The 20,569-nt window shown below is 41.4% G+C and overlaps 1 protein-coding gene across 3 annotated transcripts in view; it reads right to left on the bottom strand.

Annotated features, from left to right (window-relative positions):
- The window catches only part of dennd2b (DENN domain containing 2B), a 54,545-nt gene that overhangs the window by 2,622 nt on the left and 31,354 nt on the right, over positions 1 to 20,569 (bottom strand). For all 3 annotated transcript variants that reach the window (XR_014800750.1, XM_084934591.1, XM_084934584.1), the window contains exons 5-16: positions 18,685 to 18,806; positions 17,247 to 17,462; positions 16,765 to 16,861; positions 16,552 to 16,596; positions 16,245 to 16,429; positions 15,398 to 15,507; positions 14,846 to 14,915; positions 12,678 to 12,755; positions 11,618 to 11,758; positions 11,354 to 11,502; positions 1,796 to 1,973; positions 806 to 847 (exon numbers count right to left, since the gene is read on the bottom strand). Coding sequence is in view for 2 of the 3 variants with exons in the window: in XM_084934591.1 (XP_084790717.1) it covers positions 806 to 847; positions 1,796 to 1,973; positions 11,354 to 11,502; positions 11,618 to 11,758; positions 12,678 to 12,755; positions 14,846 to 14,915; positions 15,398 to 15,507; positions 16,245 to 16,429; positions 16,552 to 16,596; positions 16,765 to 16,861; positions 17,247 to 17,462; positions 18,685 to 18,806 (1,433 nt within the window). In the remaining variant the exon portion in view is untranslated. The remainder of the gene's footprint in view (positions 1 to 805; positions 848 to 1,795; positions 1,974 to 11,353; positions 11,503 to 11,617; positions 11,759 to 12,677; positions 12,756 to 14,845; positions 14,916 to 15,397; positions 15,508 to 16,244; positions 16,430 to 16,551; positions 16,597 to 16,764; positions 16,862 to 17,246; positions 17,463 to 18,684; positions 18,807 to 20,569) is intronic.

Raw genomic sequence — 20,569 nt, 5'->3', positions numbered from 1 at the left:
GGCGTGGAGACGATGCTCTGCAACCTTTTACGAGCATGACTGTCTAATTTTTGGAATAAGAAATGTTTCGATCTTCCTACTCGACCTGATACAGTCAGGTTTTTTTTTGGTTTGTTTGTTTTTGTCCCTTACTCATGATAGCTCGTCTGCTAACTTTAGTTAGTTACTGCTGTGTAACGCACATTATTGAGACATTTTGCTGTGACAGATGTTTCACCACAATTACATGTTGCCACAGAAAACCAGGATACCCAGGAATGATCTCTGCGGTTCCTCTTAGTTTTTTTCTCTATTTCTTTGCTGTTGTCCTGCTTTCTGCATTCCTCTCTGTCTTCCTGTTTGCCTGGGAAGGTGTGTTCTATGTCTCTCTTTCCGTCCCTTCCTGTGTTATTTTGTTGCTTTTTTTCTTCCTAATATTGCTATATTTTTACTTCCTGCCTTTGTTCTTTTCCCACCCTCATTGTTGTCTGATGTAGTTCACCTATGCATTATTGGCTTTTTCCTTGTGACCGATTACCTCTGTGTGCTTCATTACTTCATCTAGTCATTACATTCCTATCCTGAGTTTTGAACTTTTATTATAATTGTTGAATTTTTCTGAGTTAAGTCACAATTAAAGCTGCTTTTACTTATTAATATATTGTTCCAGAAATAAGAAATGCCAATTAATGTTTTTGAGCAAACGACTGAAGAACATGTAGGGTGTTAAAGGAAATTTGCCATTATCTTTACATTACTACTTGGGGCACAGTGGTCACTGCTCATGCTAATGCTAATGGTTTTCTTTTTAAATGCATAGACCAACCTGTCTAATGAAGCGGTCAGTTCCCAGGTCGACCATTAAAGCCTAAAAAAGAGAAAAGGAGGATATCATTATTTGATTAGCACACATGAGAACTCTTTGATGAATTATTTAACTTTAAAGTCCACTCTGCATAAAATGGTCAAATCTACGTGCTACAGCACAATGTTAGATGTAAACATACTTTGGACAAATGTCGCAATGAATGAATCACAAACTGGAAGAGTGACAGAAACAGGTTTCTGGTATCGCGAACAACTCGTTATTGGGTCGGTCTTAACTCTGATTAACATGGTCGCTTCTCAGTTTGATACATTAATGCGGCCAATGCTGGGAAAAAACTGGGTGTAGTAACACTTTTGTAACAAACTAATGGCCATTTCATTTCACACGGCTTCTACTGCCAAAATATTTATTTTATACGAAAGAAAGAATCAGATGGAGAGCACAGATGCCATCCGTCCATCCACATTGAGCCATGTGTGATACAGACCAGTGTAGTAAAGTCTTGCCACACTTCACTTCACCAAGATTCTGTTTTGTAGAAAGACTTGGTATAAAACCTGTAACCATTATTTTTACTGATCAACTAATTTACCCCGGCTGGAGTGCACATCTCGCTCAGCTGGTAGATGCCCAAAAAAACCCCCAAAATACTCGTTTTAAGTCAAAAAAAAGTATTCATACTTGAGAAGCAGGTACACAAAGTTGTTTAATAAGGTCTGAAAGTTGCAATCTGAAAATTAGACCTCAGTTTTCCTTTTTTTTTAAATCATTTGGACGTCACCTGGCTAGTTCCCTAGTATAATAAAAACGGAGGCAGAAAGAGAAACAGCCACAGTTGCCAGGTCATAATGGAATTACTGTGAATCTGTACTGTTTTAGTTTGTCATCCAAATCCCTTACATTCAGGACTCTACGCAGCAACATTTACACATCGCTGACATCAACATGAAAATTGAAAAATTCATGGTCTAAATATAATGTACTCACCTCTTCTACAGGCAGCTCTTTGAGTTTAGGCATCGAGCTGGAGAGCAGCCCCACCAGGAACGGAGTGGGACAGCAGACGATATCCAGCATGGACCCTGGCAGCACCGGGATGAAGGTGTGTTGCCAGGAGAAGGGGTAAAGGAGTGCCACCACAGCATGCATGCAGCTGGACAGGGTGCTGATGATGGGAGACAAAGAGGAACGCAAACACATCAATCATGTTTAACCAGATTAATTCAGACAAGCTTGAAACAGGGAGAAAAAAAACGCTGAAAGGGTTGTGCAGTCAAGCATTTACTCAAAAAGCACCACCTGCTGTGGTCATGCTAAGTTGAACGTTATATTCTTCTTTAAAATGCAATGTTTGGAAAATCATTACTACTAAATCACTAACTGGGGCCACATTCCAAAGTATTGGAGCACAGCCGATGTATTTCCATCACTACACTCCAATTCTCCAAGTTAAATGACTATTTGATCCTCTTTTCCCTGAAACTGTTGCCTTTAAATGAGCCATAACAGTACAGCTAAGTATTCGGACTCTTTGTTCTTCCTGCAGCTCTTCTGAGGTGCAGCCAGATCCAACAGACTGTTCTTGAGCTTCCACAAATACACTTGTTTTTCTTTTCTTTCCCCCCAAAGTTTTTACGTTATCACAGCTTATTATCACAGCTTCTGGAAAAATTAATGCCTTAATTTATTGCACTTCCACTTCTCGCGCCAACAGTTAACACCATTTACTATAGACCACAACGAGGAACCGTAACCCCACAAACTGCATTATTTTGAGATTGCCCCACTCTGTCTGCAGGGGTGGCGTGACTCTGACATGTTGCTATGGTTAAGCTGGAGTCTTGTTGACGCAATAACAAAACGCAGCAACTCGGTTTAACTTCAACAGCTGTGGTATAACATGAAGCTCACAAATAGCAGCACGTCTTTCTCACGATCCGTCGCTTGTTGACAGTGGCTGACCCCGCCCCCCCTCCAGACTCCCCTCAGTCTTCTACATACTGTCCAGTCCATGTACACAAAGAGAGTGAAAATAAACTGTGGGTCCAATCTCTCTCTCTCTCTCTCTCACACACACACACACACACACACACACACACAAACCACTAAATCAGTATAGCTCAAGACCGAGACCAGTGATCAAACATGGTATATGACGCACGTTATCTGAGATATATACATTTCATCAACAGCAGGACAGCAAACAAAAATTCCTCCCTTTTATGTGACCTATTTCTGTTTCAGCGCAGAGAAACTTTACTGAGCAATATACAGAGAAAACTGACAAACTCCCACAGCTTTTTTTTCCACAATATCCATTCCAGCTACATGTCTGCCAGAGATTTTTTTTCTGAACTTCCCATGAGTCAAATTGACAAGATTAAAATGTTTTCTAGACAGGGTAAAATAAAATTACATCAGAGAAACCCAAAGGCTACAATAACCACAGCATTCAACCTTCTTCTTTTTTTTTTACATTTCACTCACAACATGAAGCACTTGCAGCTTTGCTTTGGCCAGTCTGATTTTCATTTGCCTGAGGAGGGCTTGATAATTCCTAACAGATCCCGTCTCCTGGGTTTGACGAGTTCCAACAGGGAGTGATGGGGCACAGATCTCCGAAAACCTTCGCCACAGGCTACACACAGCCCTGCACACCACTGATACCAAAAAGGATCAATTACACTCATTCCCCGACCGCATACTCCTGGGAGAAAATGAACTTGCAACGTAAACACTCCGCACTACCAGAGGTTGCCACTCAACTCTGGAGAGCGAGTGGGACATTCCCGTTTGATCTAGACCAAAGCTTCAGGCATACGCAGGTCATAAAATAAGAAGAAAAAATGCTTTTTGGCCTCCATATACATTGATTGGTAAAGAATAGTAAAATGGAAAAAATAAAACAGTTTGAGTTAAACAGTAAAGCCATATTTTTCCTTGGTACAGTGTAGATAAGTACAGAAGCTGGATTTTAGCCACTCAAAATTGGTGGTACCAGATAAGATTATAGGCCTTTTTATGGCTTTTTTTAGCCATGACATCAACATTGCCACAAAGTCAGTCAGTGCCACTTTATTCTAAATGGGAAATTCCACTGAATTCAATTTCATTTATGTAGCACCAAATCACAGAAAGTCATGTCAAGGTAACACCTTTCAGTAATAGAGAGAAAACAAACAACCCTCTTTGAGCAACCACTTGTTAATAGTGGGAAGGAAAAACTCCCTTATAACAGGAAAAAACCTCAGTCATCTGCTGTGACCGGTTGGGGTTGAGGGGAGGAAGATCAGGAAGAGGAGGAAATCTTTTCAAAACCACTGAATGAATTAAAAAATCTTTGGTTTGTGACCATCAGAAGTATAAAACTAGCAGTACTTCTGTCTCAGATGTACTTTCTGTACTTTCTAGTGCTAATTAGGAAATTTAACCCTACAAATCAAAATGAAGCAACTGACAAATAATCCAAGTCGGAGGTGGGAAAAACTGCAGTTCTTAGAGTGTCCACTTGAGACAAGTCGTCACAGACGCTTGTGGTAAAATTCCCAACTAAACCACATTCTTAAGCAATTTTACAGCTTTGTACAAAAATATTTTTGGTCTCTGTGGATAGTTTCCCCCTTCATAACAACTGTACTGCATTTGGACTTTGTTAAAGTTAACAGTCCAGCCTATTTGAATCATACTCTGGCGATATAGCTCTAGCACTCCTGCTAGGCTTCGCTCACAAATTTGAGTCACTGAACTGGACTTCTTGCCCGTGTTTGTGTTGCAGGTGCCTTTTGGACCATTTTGAATTAAATATCATGACTAATACTACTATGTGTTCATTCCAGATCATTCAAGAAGTTTAGTGCTTCAGTATTGAGGAGTAAAATTGTAGTATTTTATTTATCTGTTAACGCTAACTAGCAAGTACCCGTGTCTTAGCATTGCATCTCTAAAGTTTATAGATGCAGCTTTCTAAGGCCTCGGACAGTGAGTGACTGCTAGAGGCTGCTGGCTGAGTCTAGGTGAAACTGGTTACAAAGACCATGATGTGCCCAAAACCTCCTTGTGGTAGATTTGGTTGCAAACAATTTGCCTTGGCCACCCTCAGGACACTAACCGTTTCTGGTTTGCGTAACACTATTCAGTTTAACTCTTGCTTGAAAATAGTGTCCAAGTGTTTGCGGACAATTTGGCATCTACTATGCAAACTGCAATAAGGGCAGTCTGCTAGTGACCGAGGGAACTGTAAGGAGGTTTTTCACTGAAGTACCATAGCCCTCTCTGCGATTCCTAGCAACCTCCAGAAACCACTCACCAACCAGTGACAGAATACACACTTCACTGGTTGCCAGGCAAACCGACCACTCTGTAGGCCTGTGTAAAAGGGGGTCTATTTTACCATGACACACTTGTTTTTTCTGTCGTGACTGATCGTTACCATATGGTGGTTACCCGGTCTCTAGGCCTGTGTGACTGAGGCCTAACCATGCTTGCTAGCTTGCTTTGCGGATAACTTCCACCCTTGATTAAAGTCCAAAAACACGTGGGTGACATCACAGTAGGCATGTCCAGCTTTTATATGCAGCCTATGTACAAAGTAAGAAGGCATACGTTAGCATTTAGCATTATTGAGAACATGTTAGAAATTAAGTGAGTTACCCTAACGTAGATACAAGAGCACAAAAAATCTGTTTTTGCCATTCAATGACACCCAAAGCAACAAAGTATGTGTCAATAAACTTGCTGACTTAAACATATGTAAATATACATGAATTTCCATAGTTTAATACCTTTTTACTAATAAAAACTACACCACAGAAATTAATTTGACTCATCTAATTTGATGGAATACATCTATGTTTCAATTTATGATGCCACTCTCAAGAAAAGAAGAGAAAAAAAAGATCCTGAGAGTTCAACAGAGGTGACGTCTGTTCGGAGCTGTTGTGTGTTGAGGTTTGGGAGCTAATCCTCACATATTAGCTCTCATGGGTCTGCTGGTCCTGGTTTAATGTGTGTGACGATGAATTGGCAGATACTCCAGGAAACATAGGCTCGGGAGGCTTAGTCTGTGAAGCCCAGAAGAAGAGTAGGATAAACTTCAGTATTCAAGAAAAAGAGAGGCAAGGCTGTATCATCACATCCTTTGCAGCTCTGTGTTGTATCAACCAGTCTTAGGACGGTTTGGCAAGACGAATTCCACAGACAGGTCTAGAGAAGACCAAACCACAGCTGTCACTTGCCAGCTGATCCACAAAACCACTCCTCAGTGTTAGGCCTCCTTCAAAGCCCCTAATAACACCTAGAAGTCACACCAAGTCGCAACAGAGTACATGCAGAACTGTATAGCTAGGGAAAGCTCCCAGTGGTGTATTTTTATCCTTTTAGCAGAATGTTCTCTGCTTGCTCCTTTAGCCCCACAAATGGTTTTCCCTCATTTCCTGTGCACAACGGTCTCCAGCCACGGTCTCAGTCAAACAGCACAAACTATTTTACACTGAGAAATGGCCCCCTGATGGAAAACTCCATACATGTTCTTATTAAAACCACAATAACATCCGAGTTTAATCAAAGCTGTCTGGAGAGCAAATGGAAGTGTGCAGGTGTCTTCCGTTACATATGCTCACTGATGTAAAAATCAGCTGGTCAGACTCATGTAATAGCCACATCTTTCTCCACTGAAACATTTCACATATTTACAGTGCGTCGATGAGTTGAATACCACATGGGAAAGCGTATGAGTTGCTAAAAGTGGTTTTGGCTTTGTACCAGCTCTGCAGAACATGGCAGAGAAAGCGTCTGAGAGCAACCGTGGACTAAATGAAACAAGCACGCTGCAGTACCTGCTGATTTGAAAATGCCTACAGCAACAGCAATAATTCTACCTGTCTGAGCGCTACAGTCACCACATTGATCATAATATTGCAGATCTGCAGCTGCAAAACATGTTGGCGAGCTCCACGGCTGCAGTTCACTTTCAGGCAATTTAGTGCAAAACCAAAAACACGACGCCTCATATGTGCTTTTTTAATATTTTTTTCAATCGTGTAGTTTTACTATAAGAGGACACAGGAACGGCTCTATGCAGAAACACAAACAGCCTGCTGCACCACAGAAAAGTGAGCTTGATTAATTCACCATGGCTGTGAGAAAGGCTTTCAGCTATTGTTTTGTTTCCCTTCACAGTTCCCTCCTCTTTTCACTCTTTCCTCTAAAAGCCAGACTTCTCATATTTCATTAAATTCTTTTCTCTTCTTCACTGCCCGCTCAATTACTCTTACGCAGCTCTTTCAGACATACACTGATAAGTGTATAAAGTGATAAATCAAATTAAAATGATACAAGTACGATTTGGAATTTGCCCTCATGTTTATTATCAGTGCATGGAGAGAAATTTGTGCCTGGTGTATCTAAAAACTGGCCATTAAAAGCTTGCAGGTTTAATGTAATTTTTTCATTTGCACAAAAATGCATTGTTAGTTATTTTAATTAAATATATTTATGCGCAGCTGCACAGAATCATATTACCATATTATTAATATCTGTAATCTAATATACAGCAGGAGTATTTCTCTGCTTATGTTTAACAATAAATCCAGACATTTAATTTGGTAACCGTTCTCAGCTCTACCCTGAGGGCTGACAGTGACTGTTTACATAAGCCTGCAGGACTGACAAAATTCATTCAACATCTGCAGGTCACTTGAGTAAAGCAATTACAGAGCAGCACAGCTAATGCTGAGTGTCTGTGATTAGACATCCAACTAGTTTTTACAGGCATCAGAGGGTGAATGACTTTGTCTTTTCAGACTTTTGTGTTGAAGGAGGAAAATTTCTGGAAATAGCAGCAAAGCTCTCGGTTCATTTTTACGAGACTTGATTGAACGCTGCTATTGCCTAAAATAGCTTTTGCTCTCGGTTCCTTCGTGTGTTGGGTATACATTTGAGGGGAAAGAAACATATATCACGGTTTGCTATGGATTATGTGCCAGAGACGGAGAGGGAGTAGCTCTTTTATCACATGAGTCATTAAAGCTGCACAGAGATCATGTTTTAAAATGAAATCAAAAGACAGGAGCACTGCATATACACATGCATAGAACCATAGACATTAAACATGGACTGGTTTGAGCAGATCAAACATTAAGAGGTATCTGTCGAGAACGCTGCCTTATTAAACGTTGTGTATGTTATTTTTGTTTTGTGTAACTTTTATGTCTCCTTTCTTTACATTTTAACTGACCTTCTGCTTCTCAGTTATTTAAATTTGGGAATAAATCTGAAGTGGGTATTATACTTCAGTTTATATTTCGGAGTTTTTAATAATTAGGTACAGTGTCATAAAAGTTTTTGCCCCCTTTCTGATTTCTTAGTTTTTTGCATTCTTGTTTGAGTTAAATTTCACTTGCCTTATCCAGGCTTGATAACTGAGAGATCCTTTAGGCAGCTAAAAGATCTCAAAAAGCAATAAATCAGACAAAAGGGATTTCCAACGAATCACAGTGAGAGCCATTATCCACAAATGGAGAAAACTTGGAACAGAGATGAACCTTCCCAGGAGTGGCTGTCCTACTGAAGTTAGTCCAAGAACGCATTGACGAGTCATCCAGGAGGTCACAAAAGAACCAGAGGAACATCTAAAGAACTGCAGGCCTCACTTGCTTCAGTTAAGGTCAGAGTTCATGATTCAACAATAAGACAGAGACTGGACAAAAATGGCATCTATGAGAGAGTTCCCAGGTGAAAACCACTGCTGACCGAAAAGAACACAAAGACTTGTCTCAAAAAAAAATCCTCTGGATCATCCTCGATGATCTTGAGTTGCATTACATCTGCTGTAAAACCAACAGCACTTGATAAAAAGATGATCATACCAACAGTCAAACATGGTGGTGGTAGTTTGATGGAGCCGCTTTGCTGCTTCAGGACCTGGACGACTTTCCATTATTAATGGAACCATGAATTCTGCGCTCTACCAGAAAATCCTGAAGCCGAATGTCCGGCCATCAGTTTGTGTCTTGAAGCTCAAGCACACTCAGTTTATGCAGAACAATAATCTAAAACACACCAGCAAGTTTACCTCTGAAAGGGTCCAAAAAAACTCAAAACAAAACCAACAAAGGTTTTGGAGTGGTCACTCCAAAACCTGGACTTTATTAGGATTTATATGCTTCGGTATGACCTTAAACAAGCCGTTCATGCTCAAAATCCCTCCAATGTGGCTGAATTACAACAATTGTGCAAAAAAAGAGTGGGCCAAAATTTCTCCACAGCAGTGTGTAAAACTCATTGCCAGTTATTGCAATTGCTTGACTGCAGTTCTTGCTGCCAAAGGTGGCGCAACCAGTTAGTAGGGTAATTACTTTTACATATAGGGCCAGGTAGTTTTGGATAGCTTTTTTCCATTAATAAATTCAATCATCATTTAAAAACTGCATTTTGTATTTATCTGGTTATTGCTGACTGATATTAAACTTTGTCTAATGAACTGAAACATGTAAGTGTGAGAAACGTGCAAAAAGAAAAACAAGAAGAAATCTGGAAATTTAACCTTTAGATGGTGGTAAATAAAAAGACACCTGGTCACCAAAGTTCAAATAACCCTGAGGGGACAAGAGCAGCTTCACATAAGTTCATGACAATCCATCTAAGAGTTGTCAAAAATTATAAATGTAAACTTGATGTTTGGAAATGTCTGAGGATCACCAGAAGGTATAAGACTCTATTCTCTGGAAACCATCAGTATGCTTTGTTTATCACTTGAGCTAGATATTACAAAGATCTATCAACATTGACTGCTATTTACTAAAATATCATAATAATACTCTATCTCGAGCCACTTTGTGATTCCCACCCTATGACTCCTCGATGCTATCAGCTCCGCTAATGAGCAGCTCAGACAAATTTTCTCCGGGGACGCAGAGCGCGAGGTCACTTGTACGTAGGGAGTGAACGTGACATCGTAAGTCAAATGGTGACAGTTGAGCCACAGATCACAGAGGGCAGAGTTGCACACACAGGAAGTGCATTCCTTCCCCTCGCAGTCACTGCCCCCACTGATGTTTGTTTAAACTGGGCTCTGATACATGAAGAGATTACTTCTCCACTCAAATCTCCTCCCACTCCACCCTTGACTCCAATGCTCTTAAAGTACCCCTCTCTTTTGTGTAAGAAGAGGACACTGAGTCCTTGGAGACTTCATATTTTACCTCTCCTTTGAAAGCGACCCGTTACATCTCTGATATCAAAACTCCACTGCTGCTTGACTTTTTCTTATACTTACCAAACATCAGATATCAGAGTGAAACTGTTACACGCGCATCTGTCAGGCTTCAGTTGGCAAATCCACAGCATAACCCTGCTATTACGCGTCTCTGTGTTTAGAAGAGGGATTCCAATAGGCCGCATGAGACTAAGGCAGCCCTGAAATTTTCTAGATACAACAGATTGGACACTAAACAGCACTTATCCTGCAAGTTCCTCTTCAGAGTGAGTGTGATGTGTCATCGCACAGATTGGAACAAATTGAGAATTTAATTTAATATAGATTCACAGCTTACTGAGTGGTCACGCGGCTGATGTAAGTGATCTCTTGTTGTGCGCTGCACTCAGGAACGCAAGCTTCTTTCCAACTATCCTTAAACTACTTTTTGATTTGAGATGGCAAGGAAGCAAGGAAAACCAAACCAGTCTGTCAGGGCCTCTTAAGCCAAACTTTTTTCCTTTCGGCTGCTCCCCTTTAGGGGTCGCCACAGTGGATGATTTCGTCCCTAGCATCCCTCTCTGTCACACCAACCATCTGCATGTCCTCCTTCATTACATCCAGGAACCTCCTCTGTATTGTTCCTCTTTCCCTTCTGCCTGGCAGCTCCATCCTTTTTCCAATATATCCACTATCTCTCCATGCACATGTCCATCTTGAGCCACATTAATAAATCTAACACAACTTGGAAAATAAGTATAAAAAAAAGATTTGAAACTAGACCATAAACTCAGGAACACTTTTTGCTGAGGTCATGAAGCACAGGAGCTGACTTGTCTTTTCCCACAGATTTCAATGTACCCAGACGGCTGTTTGTTTGAGGCACTCTTTCTTTTATATGCAGCCTTTTGTAAAGGCACAGAGGGAAAATGCCTGTTATAGCCCACACTGAAAGAACACAAGTGTGTTCCCATTTCAGTTGCCAATATAATCACAGTATAAGTAAAACGTCTTTCAGCAGCTCCCTCATTTTTCATCAGAACTTTGTGTCTGGTCTCAAACCAGGGATCATGTTTGTGTGCGTGAGGCAAACGTGTTAACCGCTACACTAGAGAAATGCATCTATATAGAAAATGAAGGATGAAGTCTGAGTCTTGAGGCTGAAGTCTGAAATTTTGGTGTTGTTTTTAAAACATTTCCAGGAGAATTTGAAACAAATTCTACTGGGAAAGAAACAAAATGTCTAAAATTACCTATCCAATGAGATGTTTTTTTTATATACAAATATAAAGTATGCACAAATGGTTGCACAGGTCAACTTTGCAGACCAATTCTTTAACTCTAACACTTACCTGAGTTTATCGGCCACAAAGATGACTCTCCGCTCCAGCAGCAGCGAGGCAAAGACGCGAATCACCTGCCGCACGCTGAGACACTTGAACAGACTTTCAAAGTCCACGTGCTCCAGTCGGGAATCGGTGGGCCGCCTCAACTCAATGACCTGAGTGATCACAGAAAGCGTGAGTCTGATTTATTGAGTGCACTTTGCCAAAGTGTACTGAGCTAACGGTCGTAAACAAAAAGCAGTTGTGTTTTGTTGTGCCTGTAGCTCTGACCTCATTTCCTGCACCGGGGAGGAAGGTTTTTACTTTGATGATCTTCCCTGGAGCGGGAAAGGGGGACTCCATCAGACTCCTCATGAAGGGATAGACCAGAGCTGCTGAGATGCCTCTCCGTCTCTCTACCTCATCCAGGATCTGAAATGAGGGTGATGACAATTAATGGAAACATACTGTTGTGGCTTTAAGCGCTCATGGTTGTCTAGCTCTCATTTTCTGTTTTGAAAAATAGCAAAGGCATCTATTTCCATGCCTTTGTGTGAGGAAAATTCCACCCAGTGTGCCTGTCTGCCTGTTTTGGTCCGAGCTGCCTCCTGTCTGGAAAGTTGATTGGGGAATCGCTCATTTTGGAGGTCATATGATATCAACCCTGTTGCTCTCTCTTCACACACATACAGCTTCCTCTGAAATCAAACACTGACCTCCTTCTTTATCATGATAACTTTTTTTTTTAATAAATCTAATTTACATTTGAAACTTCGCAGGCATTCTCTTGCTCTCTTTGGGCATCTGCTAAGGGTGCTTAAATATCACAGGATCCAAAACTAGTTAAAGTTTGGCTCTAGTAAATAAACACCAGTACAAATTAAAGGCACGCACCCATACTGATAGTGTGTGAATACTTCATCAATATGGGGAAGTTATTCTACTTTTACTCAGTTACTACAGTCTCATTGGGCAACTATATCTATATGCACCATATCCTTAAAACATTCAACAGTCTGGGTTGAAATAATAAAGGAATCAGATAAGGCTGAAAGAGTCACACAGAGTGACTGCTCTGTTCTGCGTTAGCACCAGTGAGAAAAAAGCAAGAGAAACAATTACTCTGGGAAATCAGAGGGTTACAAAAAAAAGGAAAAGAAGCTGAAACAAGCCTTACTGATAAACAGGCGTTCAGCACAAGGTCTGCTGAAAGTCATTTCCTTCAGCTGTGAGACAGGTTAACCACAGCTACAGCACCGCATGCAGAAATTTGGCTTTTTGTGTGTGTGTGTGTGTGTGTGTTGTGTGTGCATTTACTGTGTGTGTGGCTAGAGGACAAGACTGAACTCACTGTAGAGAACAAGTCAAAACAGCCCAGCCTGCTGATGACACAGTACACCTCAGGAAGGCGAGGTCCTTTCCCAGTCGGCTGTAAGAGAAAAAAGAATAAACTCTTTACCAGAAGAGACCCATTCAGAGATATCCTTAAAAAAATAATAACTATAAATGCACTTGAAGGAAGGGCTTAGCCCTATACCCAGTGCTGTCCAAAAGTCTGGAGTGACACCTCTTTTCTTTATATTTTACTTCCAAGGAAACACATTTTCTTGTAATTTTTTAAAGTGGTCTTGAGCAATAGTTCTCGAGGGTTTCTTGGCTGTTTTGAGCCCAGTACTCGTGCCTGATGATCTTCACAGGAATATTTGTTTTTGCTTGTTAAGACACTTAACACTGACCTATGAATCATTCACGCATAAACAAGGAACCTAAACTCAAGGGATGCACCAGACATTTTGTTACTTGCAGCCTGTCACAAAAACACAAAAACATTTGTTCACATTTCTTTAGTTCATTCTATTAAAGAAAACGCTAAAAGTAACTAAATTTAAAAAGCAGCCGTGGCTCTGTCATGGTTTTGGGCTGCACTTCAGCCAGCGGTGTTGCTGGAATTAATTACAAAAGTACAGAAAAGTACCATCAGATTTTGATTTGTCAAGCAATGATCCTAAACACGCTGCATACTTGGATAGAAAAACACACGACTGAACATAATCAGTCACGCTTGGCCTCCCCTGAGTAAGAACCTCTACGTTATTGAAGAGTAATCCAACAAGGGGCGATTCAAGACTTCCAAACACTACTGTATATAATTACAAATACATAAAGGGACCATAAAACTACACGGATGATAACGTGAAGATAAGTTGCTTAAATGTTGTATGTGAAGTCTTTGACTCAATCTGTCATCTGAGGTGAAAGTCTTTCATGCGGATAAACATAGGTGGTTTATCTGCTCTGTCTGATCCTATCTGCTGTCCTCTGCGCGCTCAAATAGAAACACCGGGGGCACAGACACTTAAAAACACGGACACAAATGAACACAGGCCACACAGACGAATCCACTTGTCCATATTAGGAATACAATTTTCTCCTCTAGTTTCTCCTCTGCCTTTCCAAATGGATGATTAAATCAACTATGTGGAGCTTGATTCAAGTCCTCAGGAATGCTCGCCTACTGCCAACTGCTGGACAGACAGCGGGGAGGAAACAAAGTTACTGGAGGAGAGCAGCTCACCTCTCTTCCCCATCTCCCTATCTGTCTCTGTCAACCGTCATTAAAATCTGCTTCCATCAAAAAAAATCTCAGATCAACAAAGCGGATCATGCATAAGAAAACACTTTGCTGATCTAAAATTTACCAAGAAATCTGACTGTTAAACAGCACACACGCTCCTGGTAAGCGTCTGAGACCGTGCATGCTGCGTGCACACTTTTTTTCTTTTGTTTTTAAAGGCAAACGGCAAACAAAAATCGCCAGCACATTAGCAGAATCCCACACAGTCATGCTCTCCACCCGCAAGCTAAATGGGAGGCTCAACGAAACACTTCAAAGCATTCGCCAGCCTAATTACGGAGAGGAAATGCTCCAGAATGACAATGTTTGGATTTTTCATGGTTTCTTTTTGTCCTGCCTCGCCCGAGAAACCGTTGTTAAATTCAATGAGTCAGTCCTAACTGGGTTTTTATCTTCAATTATTATATTTTACAACATTTTCATGGGCTTTTTATGACTGCGTTCTATCTTTTAAGGCAATATTTCTTCCCAAGTGTATTCAATTGAAAATGCAACAGAGCTACACATTTCATTAAACATATACTTATTCAATTAATGTATTTTGTAGCCACTGAAATCTCACCTGTGTAGTTTGGGTGTTTGTTGCTCTGCTAACACTATTTAAAGTATTTACTGGGCACACACACACGCTGCTCAGCTGCTGTAACAGTAAGTGCGATAATCTTTATCCGCATCTATTTTTTCAAGCGTTTCACACCCAGTTTTGTTTTTCATGTTTTATTTTTGACATTATTATTCTTAGCGATTTCTTTCCTTTTCGGACAAAGCACACGGTCACATCAGCAGCGCCACAGGAAAACTACACCGAGTGTTCAAATAAAAGCGTCTGTCACAACAAACAGGGGCTCAGCGGGGTGCGAACAGGGAGATGAACAGCGGCTTACCAGCAGGCGCCTGCAGTACCCAAACCTCCTGCTGCCGTCCTCCCCAGTCAACATGAAGGAGAAGGTCTCGCTGAGGCCAAAAACAAATATATGCACATGAGGAGCAACGCAAAGACACGGAGTCGTGAACACAACGGCAGATACTTGTGATAAAACAGAGCATGATTGTATTGGGCCTGGCATGGTTATACATTCAAACGGTGCAGCAGGTGGAGTGCACAGATAAAAGGGTGGAGGTGTGTGAAAGATTATCATCATTATTATATTGTTGTTGATTAAATAAAGTACAGTATCATTTATTATCAGTTATAATGTCCACTGTGGCTTTGGGTTTAGTAAAAATCCACCTTTTACAGAACGGAGCCAAATGGAAAAACTTTTAACATGCATGAGACGTCATTTCAGAAGCTGAGCTATTCAGCAGAGGAAAACCTAAACCTCGCCTTAGAGGGTGAGGTGGATGTGAAATTTCTATAGTTTCTGTTTTTTCTGTTGCCCAACAGACAGGAAAGGAAAGGAATTTGACACTGTGTGGAAGACTGCTGGACGTACCTGCTGTACTCTGAGACCGGACTCCAGTCTTTGGCATCTGGGAAACAGAACTGGGGAATGGCTTTGAGCCTCTGTTCTGCCTCCCTCATCTGCTTGGTGGGCCTATCCAGCTGTGAGGTGAGGAGAGTATTCCAGTCAGCTCATCCTCCTTCACATAACTCTGTCATCCTTTATTAAAATCCCCCATGGATGACCTACAAATGACCAGACTAACTTTTCTCCTGTTCAAGGTTAAACTCCCTCATGTCCTCTCTAATTCAACTACACAGAGAGTGCTCTCTGGCCGTGTGAGATTAACTTCTCCCAGTGTACACGTCAGCTGAGAAGTAATTAGAAAAATACTCTTTCAGGGTTTTTCCTGTGGTGTGAATGGATCCTGGTTATTTTTAATTATAAACAGACCTACAGGGCTTTAATTTATAAGCTGTAATAACCCACACAACTTCAAACAGCCTGCAGGGTCAAATGTGAAAAAAGTGTTTCAAGGCTCAAAATGGGGGGAAATTTTAGAAACCCTCTACACGATCTTTTAATAGTAAGAATAATATCATTGCAGTAAATGCTTTTATAAGTCACGTAATAATAACACTCAGGAGGTTCTGAACTATTTATGCTTTGGAAACCATTCAGTGGTGACATATCTGTGCACAGTTTGTGATTTCTAAAAACCTAGTGACGTCGGTTAAGGAATTTTATGGTGACTGACACATTAGACTTGATTTTTTTTTTTTTAATTTTTTGCTTGTTTGCTTTGTTTCAAAGCAATTTGCGCTCTCTGCATTCTTGCTACGCCCCACGTAAAAGTTGTCAGAGGCGACCAGCAGCAGGACCCAGTTGCGGCTTTTACCTTGGGGAATTGGTAGGTGACCTCTGGGGAGTAGGAGTTCTTGGTGGGTTTCTTTTTCAGAGAAACAACCACAAAGTACTCAAAGAGTTCTCTCTCCTGCCACTCGATGAGCTGCAGCTCCAGCGTTCGATAGCTCGGGGCTCGTCGCAGGATGGACTGTAACTTTAATAACCTCTGGGTGTGAGCTGAGAAACGGAGCAAACATAATACATGCAAAATTGTCAGTTTTTTGAAGAGGATGAACTCTGAGGCTCCAGCAGGTCAGTCAATTAAACAGAAGGTATCTGAAAAATGTGCGCTCGCTAACCTTTGAACCTGTCGTCCGAGTCGCTCTCGCTCTCGCTGTTGTCATCTGGAGACACACAGAGAAAAGGGGTCTTTATGGGTCAGGGTGCTTCTTCACAAACATGTGTTTATGTCGCAAAAGGGACACAGAGGGAACGCTACGTGGGTGGCTGAGATACAAATATTTACTCGCTTATCTGGCCAGAAGATGAAGGGGAATATAGAGAAGCAATACCTCTCAGAGATGCAGTCTCAACATTGGACATGGAAAGCTTCTTCAACCTCTTCTTCCCACGTTTAGTGCAGTAAATGGAGTTGATCCTCTGGACCAGCTGTAGACGGAGGAAGGAGGAAATTCTATCAGGAACTTAAGGTTTTGTTTCTCTTGAGCCTAAGTATAGGAAGCAGAGATGTGCACGGCCAAAGCTAACAGTGTGAAATACAGTACATGTGTGTTAAAGGGTGCAGACAAATACAACAGAAAGGCATTAAGGGGAGTTCTTGAGAAAAAGGCAAATTTAAACAGTGATTACACGCATCAAGGCACTCTATCTTAAAAACATCTTATTCCAAACTGTGGAATTACAAGTGATCCAGAGCTCCACTGACTCTGACTGAAACCTGAGATGACCTGTGAAGTGGGAACACAGAGTGAACACGGTCGGAGCTCTGCGAGGACTTAGTGTAGGTGTTTTTGTACAATTTCGCAGTGTGTACCTTGGGGATCCTCCAGTGCCTGTGTGAGGGCAGGGTATCGGTTGTGCTACAGAGGCTATCATCCAGCAGGCCGCAAGGTGAAGGCGATACACCAATCTGGGGGAGAAGCAGCATTTCGTCGTGGCTGTAGCGTTTGGTCAGCTGCGACATCCGATGGCTTTTCCTGTCGCTCGGAGCAGGCAAGTGAAGGGACTGACTGCTGGGTTTGGAAGGCAGCTAGTTACAGAGAAAAGAAAGCAGCAGGTTTGGTACCTTTCATTCACTTGTAATAACACTTAGCTTTAAGCAATATCTTTATATCTCAGTTACATTGCGCAGTGATCTGCCTTCCTAGTTTTTCATTTCCTGTCATAAAGAGGTGTCCAACATAAGGCTCGGGGGCCAGAATTGGCCTCTAATATGGCCTGCTCGACAGCTTTGGAAAGAGCCTGAATTTTGGACTTCAATGACAGAAATTTCCATTTTTTCATAGAAATCTGTCATTTTAATGGTGGTTTCAGAGTACAAAGGGGGAAAAGAACATATTCTGTCAATTAACAACAATTTTTATTTGATTTTATTTTCTGTTTAATAATTACAGGACAGTCTGTGCAATGAGCTACAAGAACATTTTCGGTAATTGTAACAGTTTTTTCTTACAATTTGAACCCAGTGTGGTGCTGACTGATTTTATTTTTTCATTTACTATAACAACGTTTCTTTATTATGTAGAAAAACTGACAAGTAATTCAATTCAGTTTTATTTATATAACACCAAATCACAACAACAGTTCCCTTAAGGCACTTTATATTTTAAGTTGACCCTACAATAACATAACAATAACATTTATTTTTTAAATTGCACTTATTTTTCTTTTATTAAAATATACCAGGAATTAAATGTGTAGATTAATAGCTTTGCACTGACAGAAAGGTCAGTTTCACTGGTCCGTATGTGGGCCACAATGCTTTAATGTGTTAGTGTCAATGCAAACAAAACATTAAAGCATTTAAGTAGGAGAATACGATTTATTGTGAAGCAGTCACAGGGAGTGGCATTCAAAGGAACAACTCAAAAAAGCATGTCCATCTTCAAAGCAGGGGTTTTTCCTGTACATGTGATAACTTGAAACGTTTGTCATCTTCTCAGCGCTACTCTGGAAATGACTGACTTCTCTGATGGACTTCTCTATCAAAAGTAGCGGTTCAAACAGTGTTTACAGCAGTGTTAAACAATGCTTGTTGTTACCACATGTACCCCTTTTCTCCCTTCTACTTTACATAGTGTGAGGCATGTGCCTGGCAATGAAGTGAGCAGACTAAATCAGCAGATGGCCCTTTCTTTAAACATCGCAAGGTCTAAACACGTCAAGCTGTTTCCTGGAGTGACTCAAATGAGGTGTGAGATTCTTTAAAGGACGTTATCCAGGTTTCATCCATGACACCCCGAAAGGGTTACCTGAGGCGGAGAGTTCAGCTTCCTGTCCATGACGGACCAAGAGCGGTTGTTCTCCAACAGACGAGACGTACGGCCCAAACTCCGCCGCTTCAGGTCGACGTCCTCATATGGATTCTCCTTCTCTGTGGGAATAAAGTGAGTGTTCACGATAGAAGTACAGCTGGCAACAGTTTGTGTAAGCAGGCCGTTTCTGAGAGAGGACAGATGAGGCCGAGGGGTCAAAGAGGGTAAATAGAAGGCGATTAAAGGTGTCAGAGGTCCAAGAAAGCCTCCCTAGGTTATTTCAAAAAGGGATGAGTGATGAAAGGTAAGTCAAAGGACATTCACAGCCGACTCAAGTTAATTCCCAACTGAGTCACTGTCCAGATATGCAAACTGTAGTGAAAGAGCAAAAGAAGAGTACATCATGAGTTCCACAAAGACCTTTCCAATAACCACTGGTTCTTTCAAGTATACATCAGCTAAGTATATCATTTTATGTTTGTTTTTTGCATAAGACAATCTAATAAGGCATCTGACAAACAAGAGTTCGAGTCTCATTTGGCAAATTATTTTAGGCCTGCAATAAGCATAGATTTTGCTACCGCTCCATAGCTGTACTTCAGTCACTAAATGATGGCAGGAAAGCAAAGAGCATGAACATTACAGAGCATAGCATGGCTCTCGCTGATGTCACCTGGCAGGGGACCAACTTCAATAAAGACAGAACTTGTGTAACACCACAGTCCGTGTCTATTCAGACATGTGCTCTGAGAATAGCTTTTTGGCAGGGTCTGAAAAAGGTTGTGAGAAAGAGAAGAAACCACGGCGAAGAACAAAAAACAGAGCCAGATGGCGTCGAAATGCATGAAGGGAACTTTTAAAAGAAAGAAAATCAGTGTTATCTGGCAACAGAAGTGCATCTGGTAGCTGTGTTTTAAAGAAAAACCCAGTGAACCCTCCAACAATGAGAGTTTTTTAAGCACCTAACTTAAAAAAATGCTCCCATAGCTTTGTTCAGTTACCTATTTTTAGGTCAATGATTTAACCTGTACACACACACATCCATGCACAGACAATGTACACTGGATGGGGAGCTTCGGGGCGTTATGTTGTGCCACGCAGTCAATTAGTTGAGTGGAGTTATTTTTATGTGCATCATTAAAGCTGCGGGGCAGAATCAGAGGGCTCAGTCTGACCCCACATTGTGCCGCTGCGCCATTAAACCGAAGCTATACTGTAATGAGAGCCTGCTGGGAAAATCATATGTCTCTATAGCTGCTCATGCACTGGAGGGTACTAATCTGCTCCTCTGATTACAAACATCAGGATCTCTCCCTAACACACTCCCAGACACGCAGCATTACGCAGGGAGGGGACACACCTCAGCTGCACACTGTGATTGTACGTTTCTGCGTACGCACAATGGACGCTCTGGGCAGGGCGAGGCTCAGAACAAACTACACCAACAATGTCAGAATCAGTTTACCGTCTAAAGTGGTCTTGTACCAATGCTCAACCACTGAAACAAAACTACATCAGGGACGGACGCTATAGAAGAACCTCTGGCAGGACCGCAAACCGTACAGCGCCTCCGTCATGAAGACAGTCTCTCCCGTGACCACGGCGGCGACGTTTTGTGGCAGAATGTACAGTATTTCAAGCACCATAACAAAATTACAGCTTGCTTTATGTGTCTAAGGTGCATCTGTTTAATCACTCGTTACACGTAGCAGACAGTCGCCCAGATTCATCCGCAGTGGGGTAAGAGCAGACAGCTGAATCATTGTGTCAGTGGTGCAAAGGGTGTGATTCATCAGCCTGTAAACAGATCAATCACCGGCACACTATTTATCAGCTACGCTAGTTAAAAGCACTTACACGGTTCCCTGATGTCACAATATAT

Source organism: Perissodus microlepis, chromosome 1 (assembly GCF_051167445.1).
Source record: "Perissodus microlepis isolate ML-2025 ecotype Zambia chromosome 1, ASM5116744v1, whole genome shotgun sequence".
NCBI lineage: Eukaryota > Metazoa > Chordata > Actinopteri > Cichliformes > Cichlidae > Perissodus > Perissodus microlepis.
This window is presented reverse-complemented; position numbering and strand designations above follow the sequence as displayed.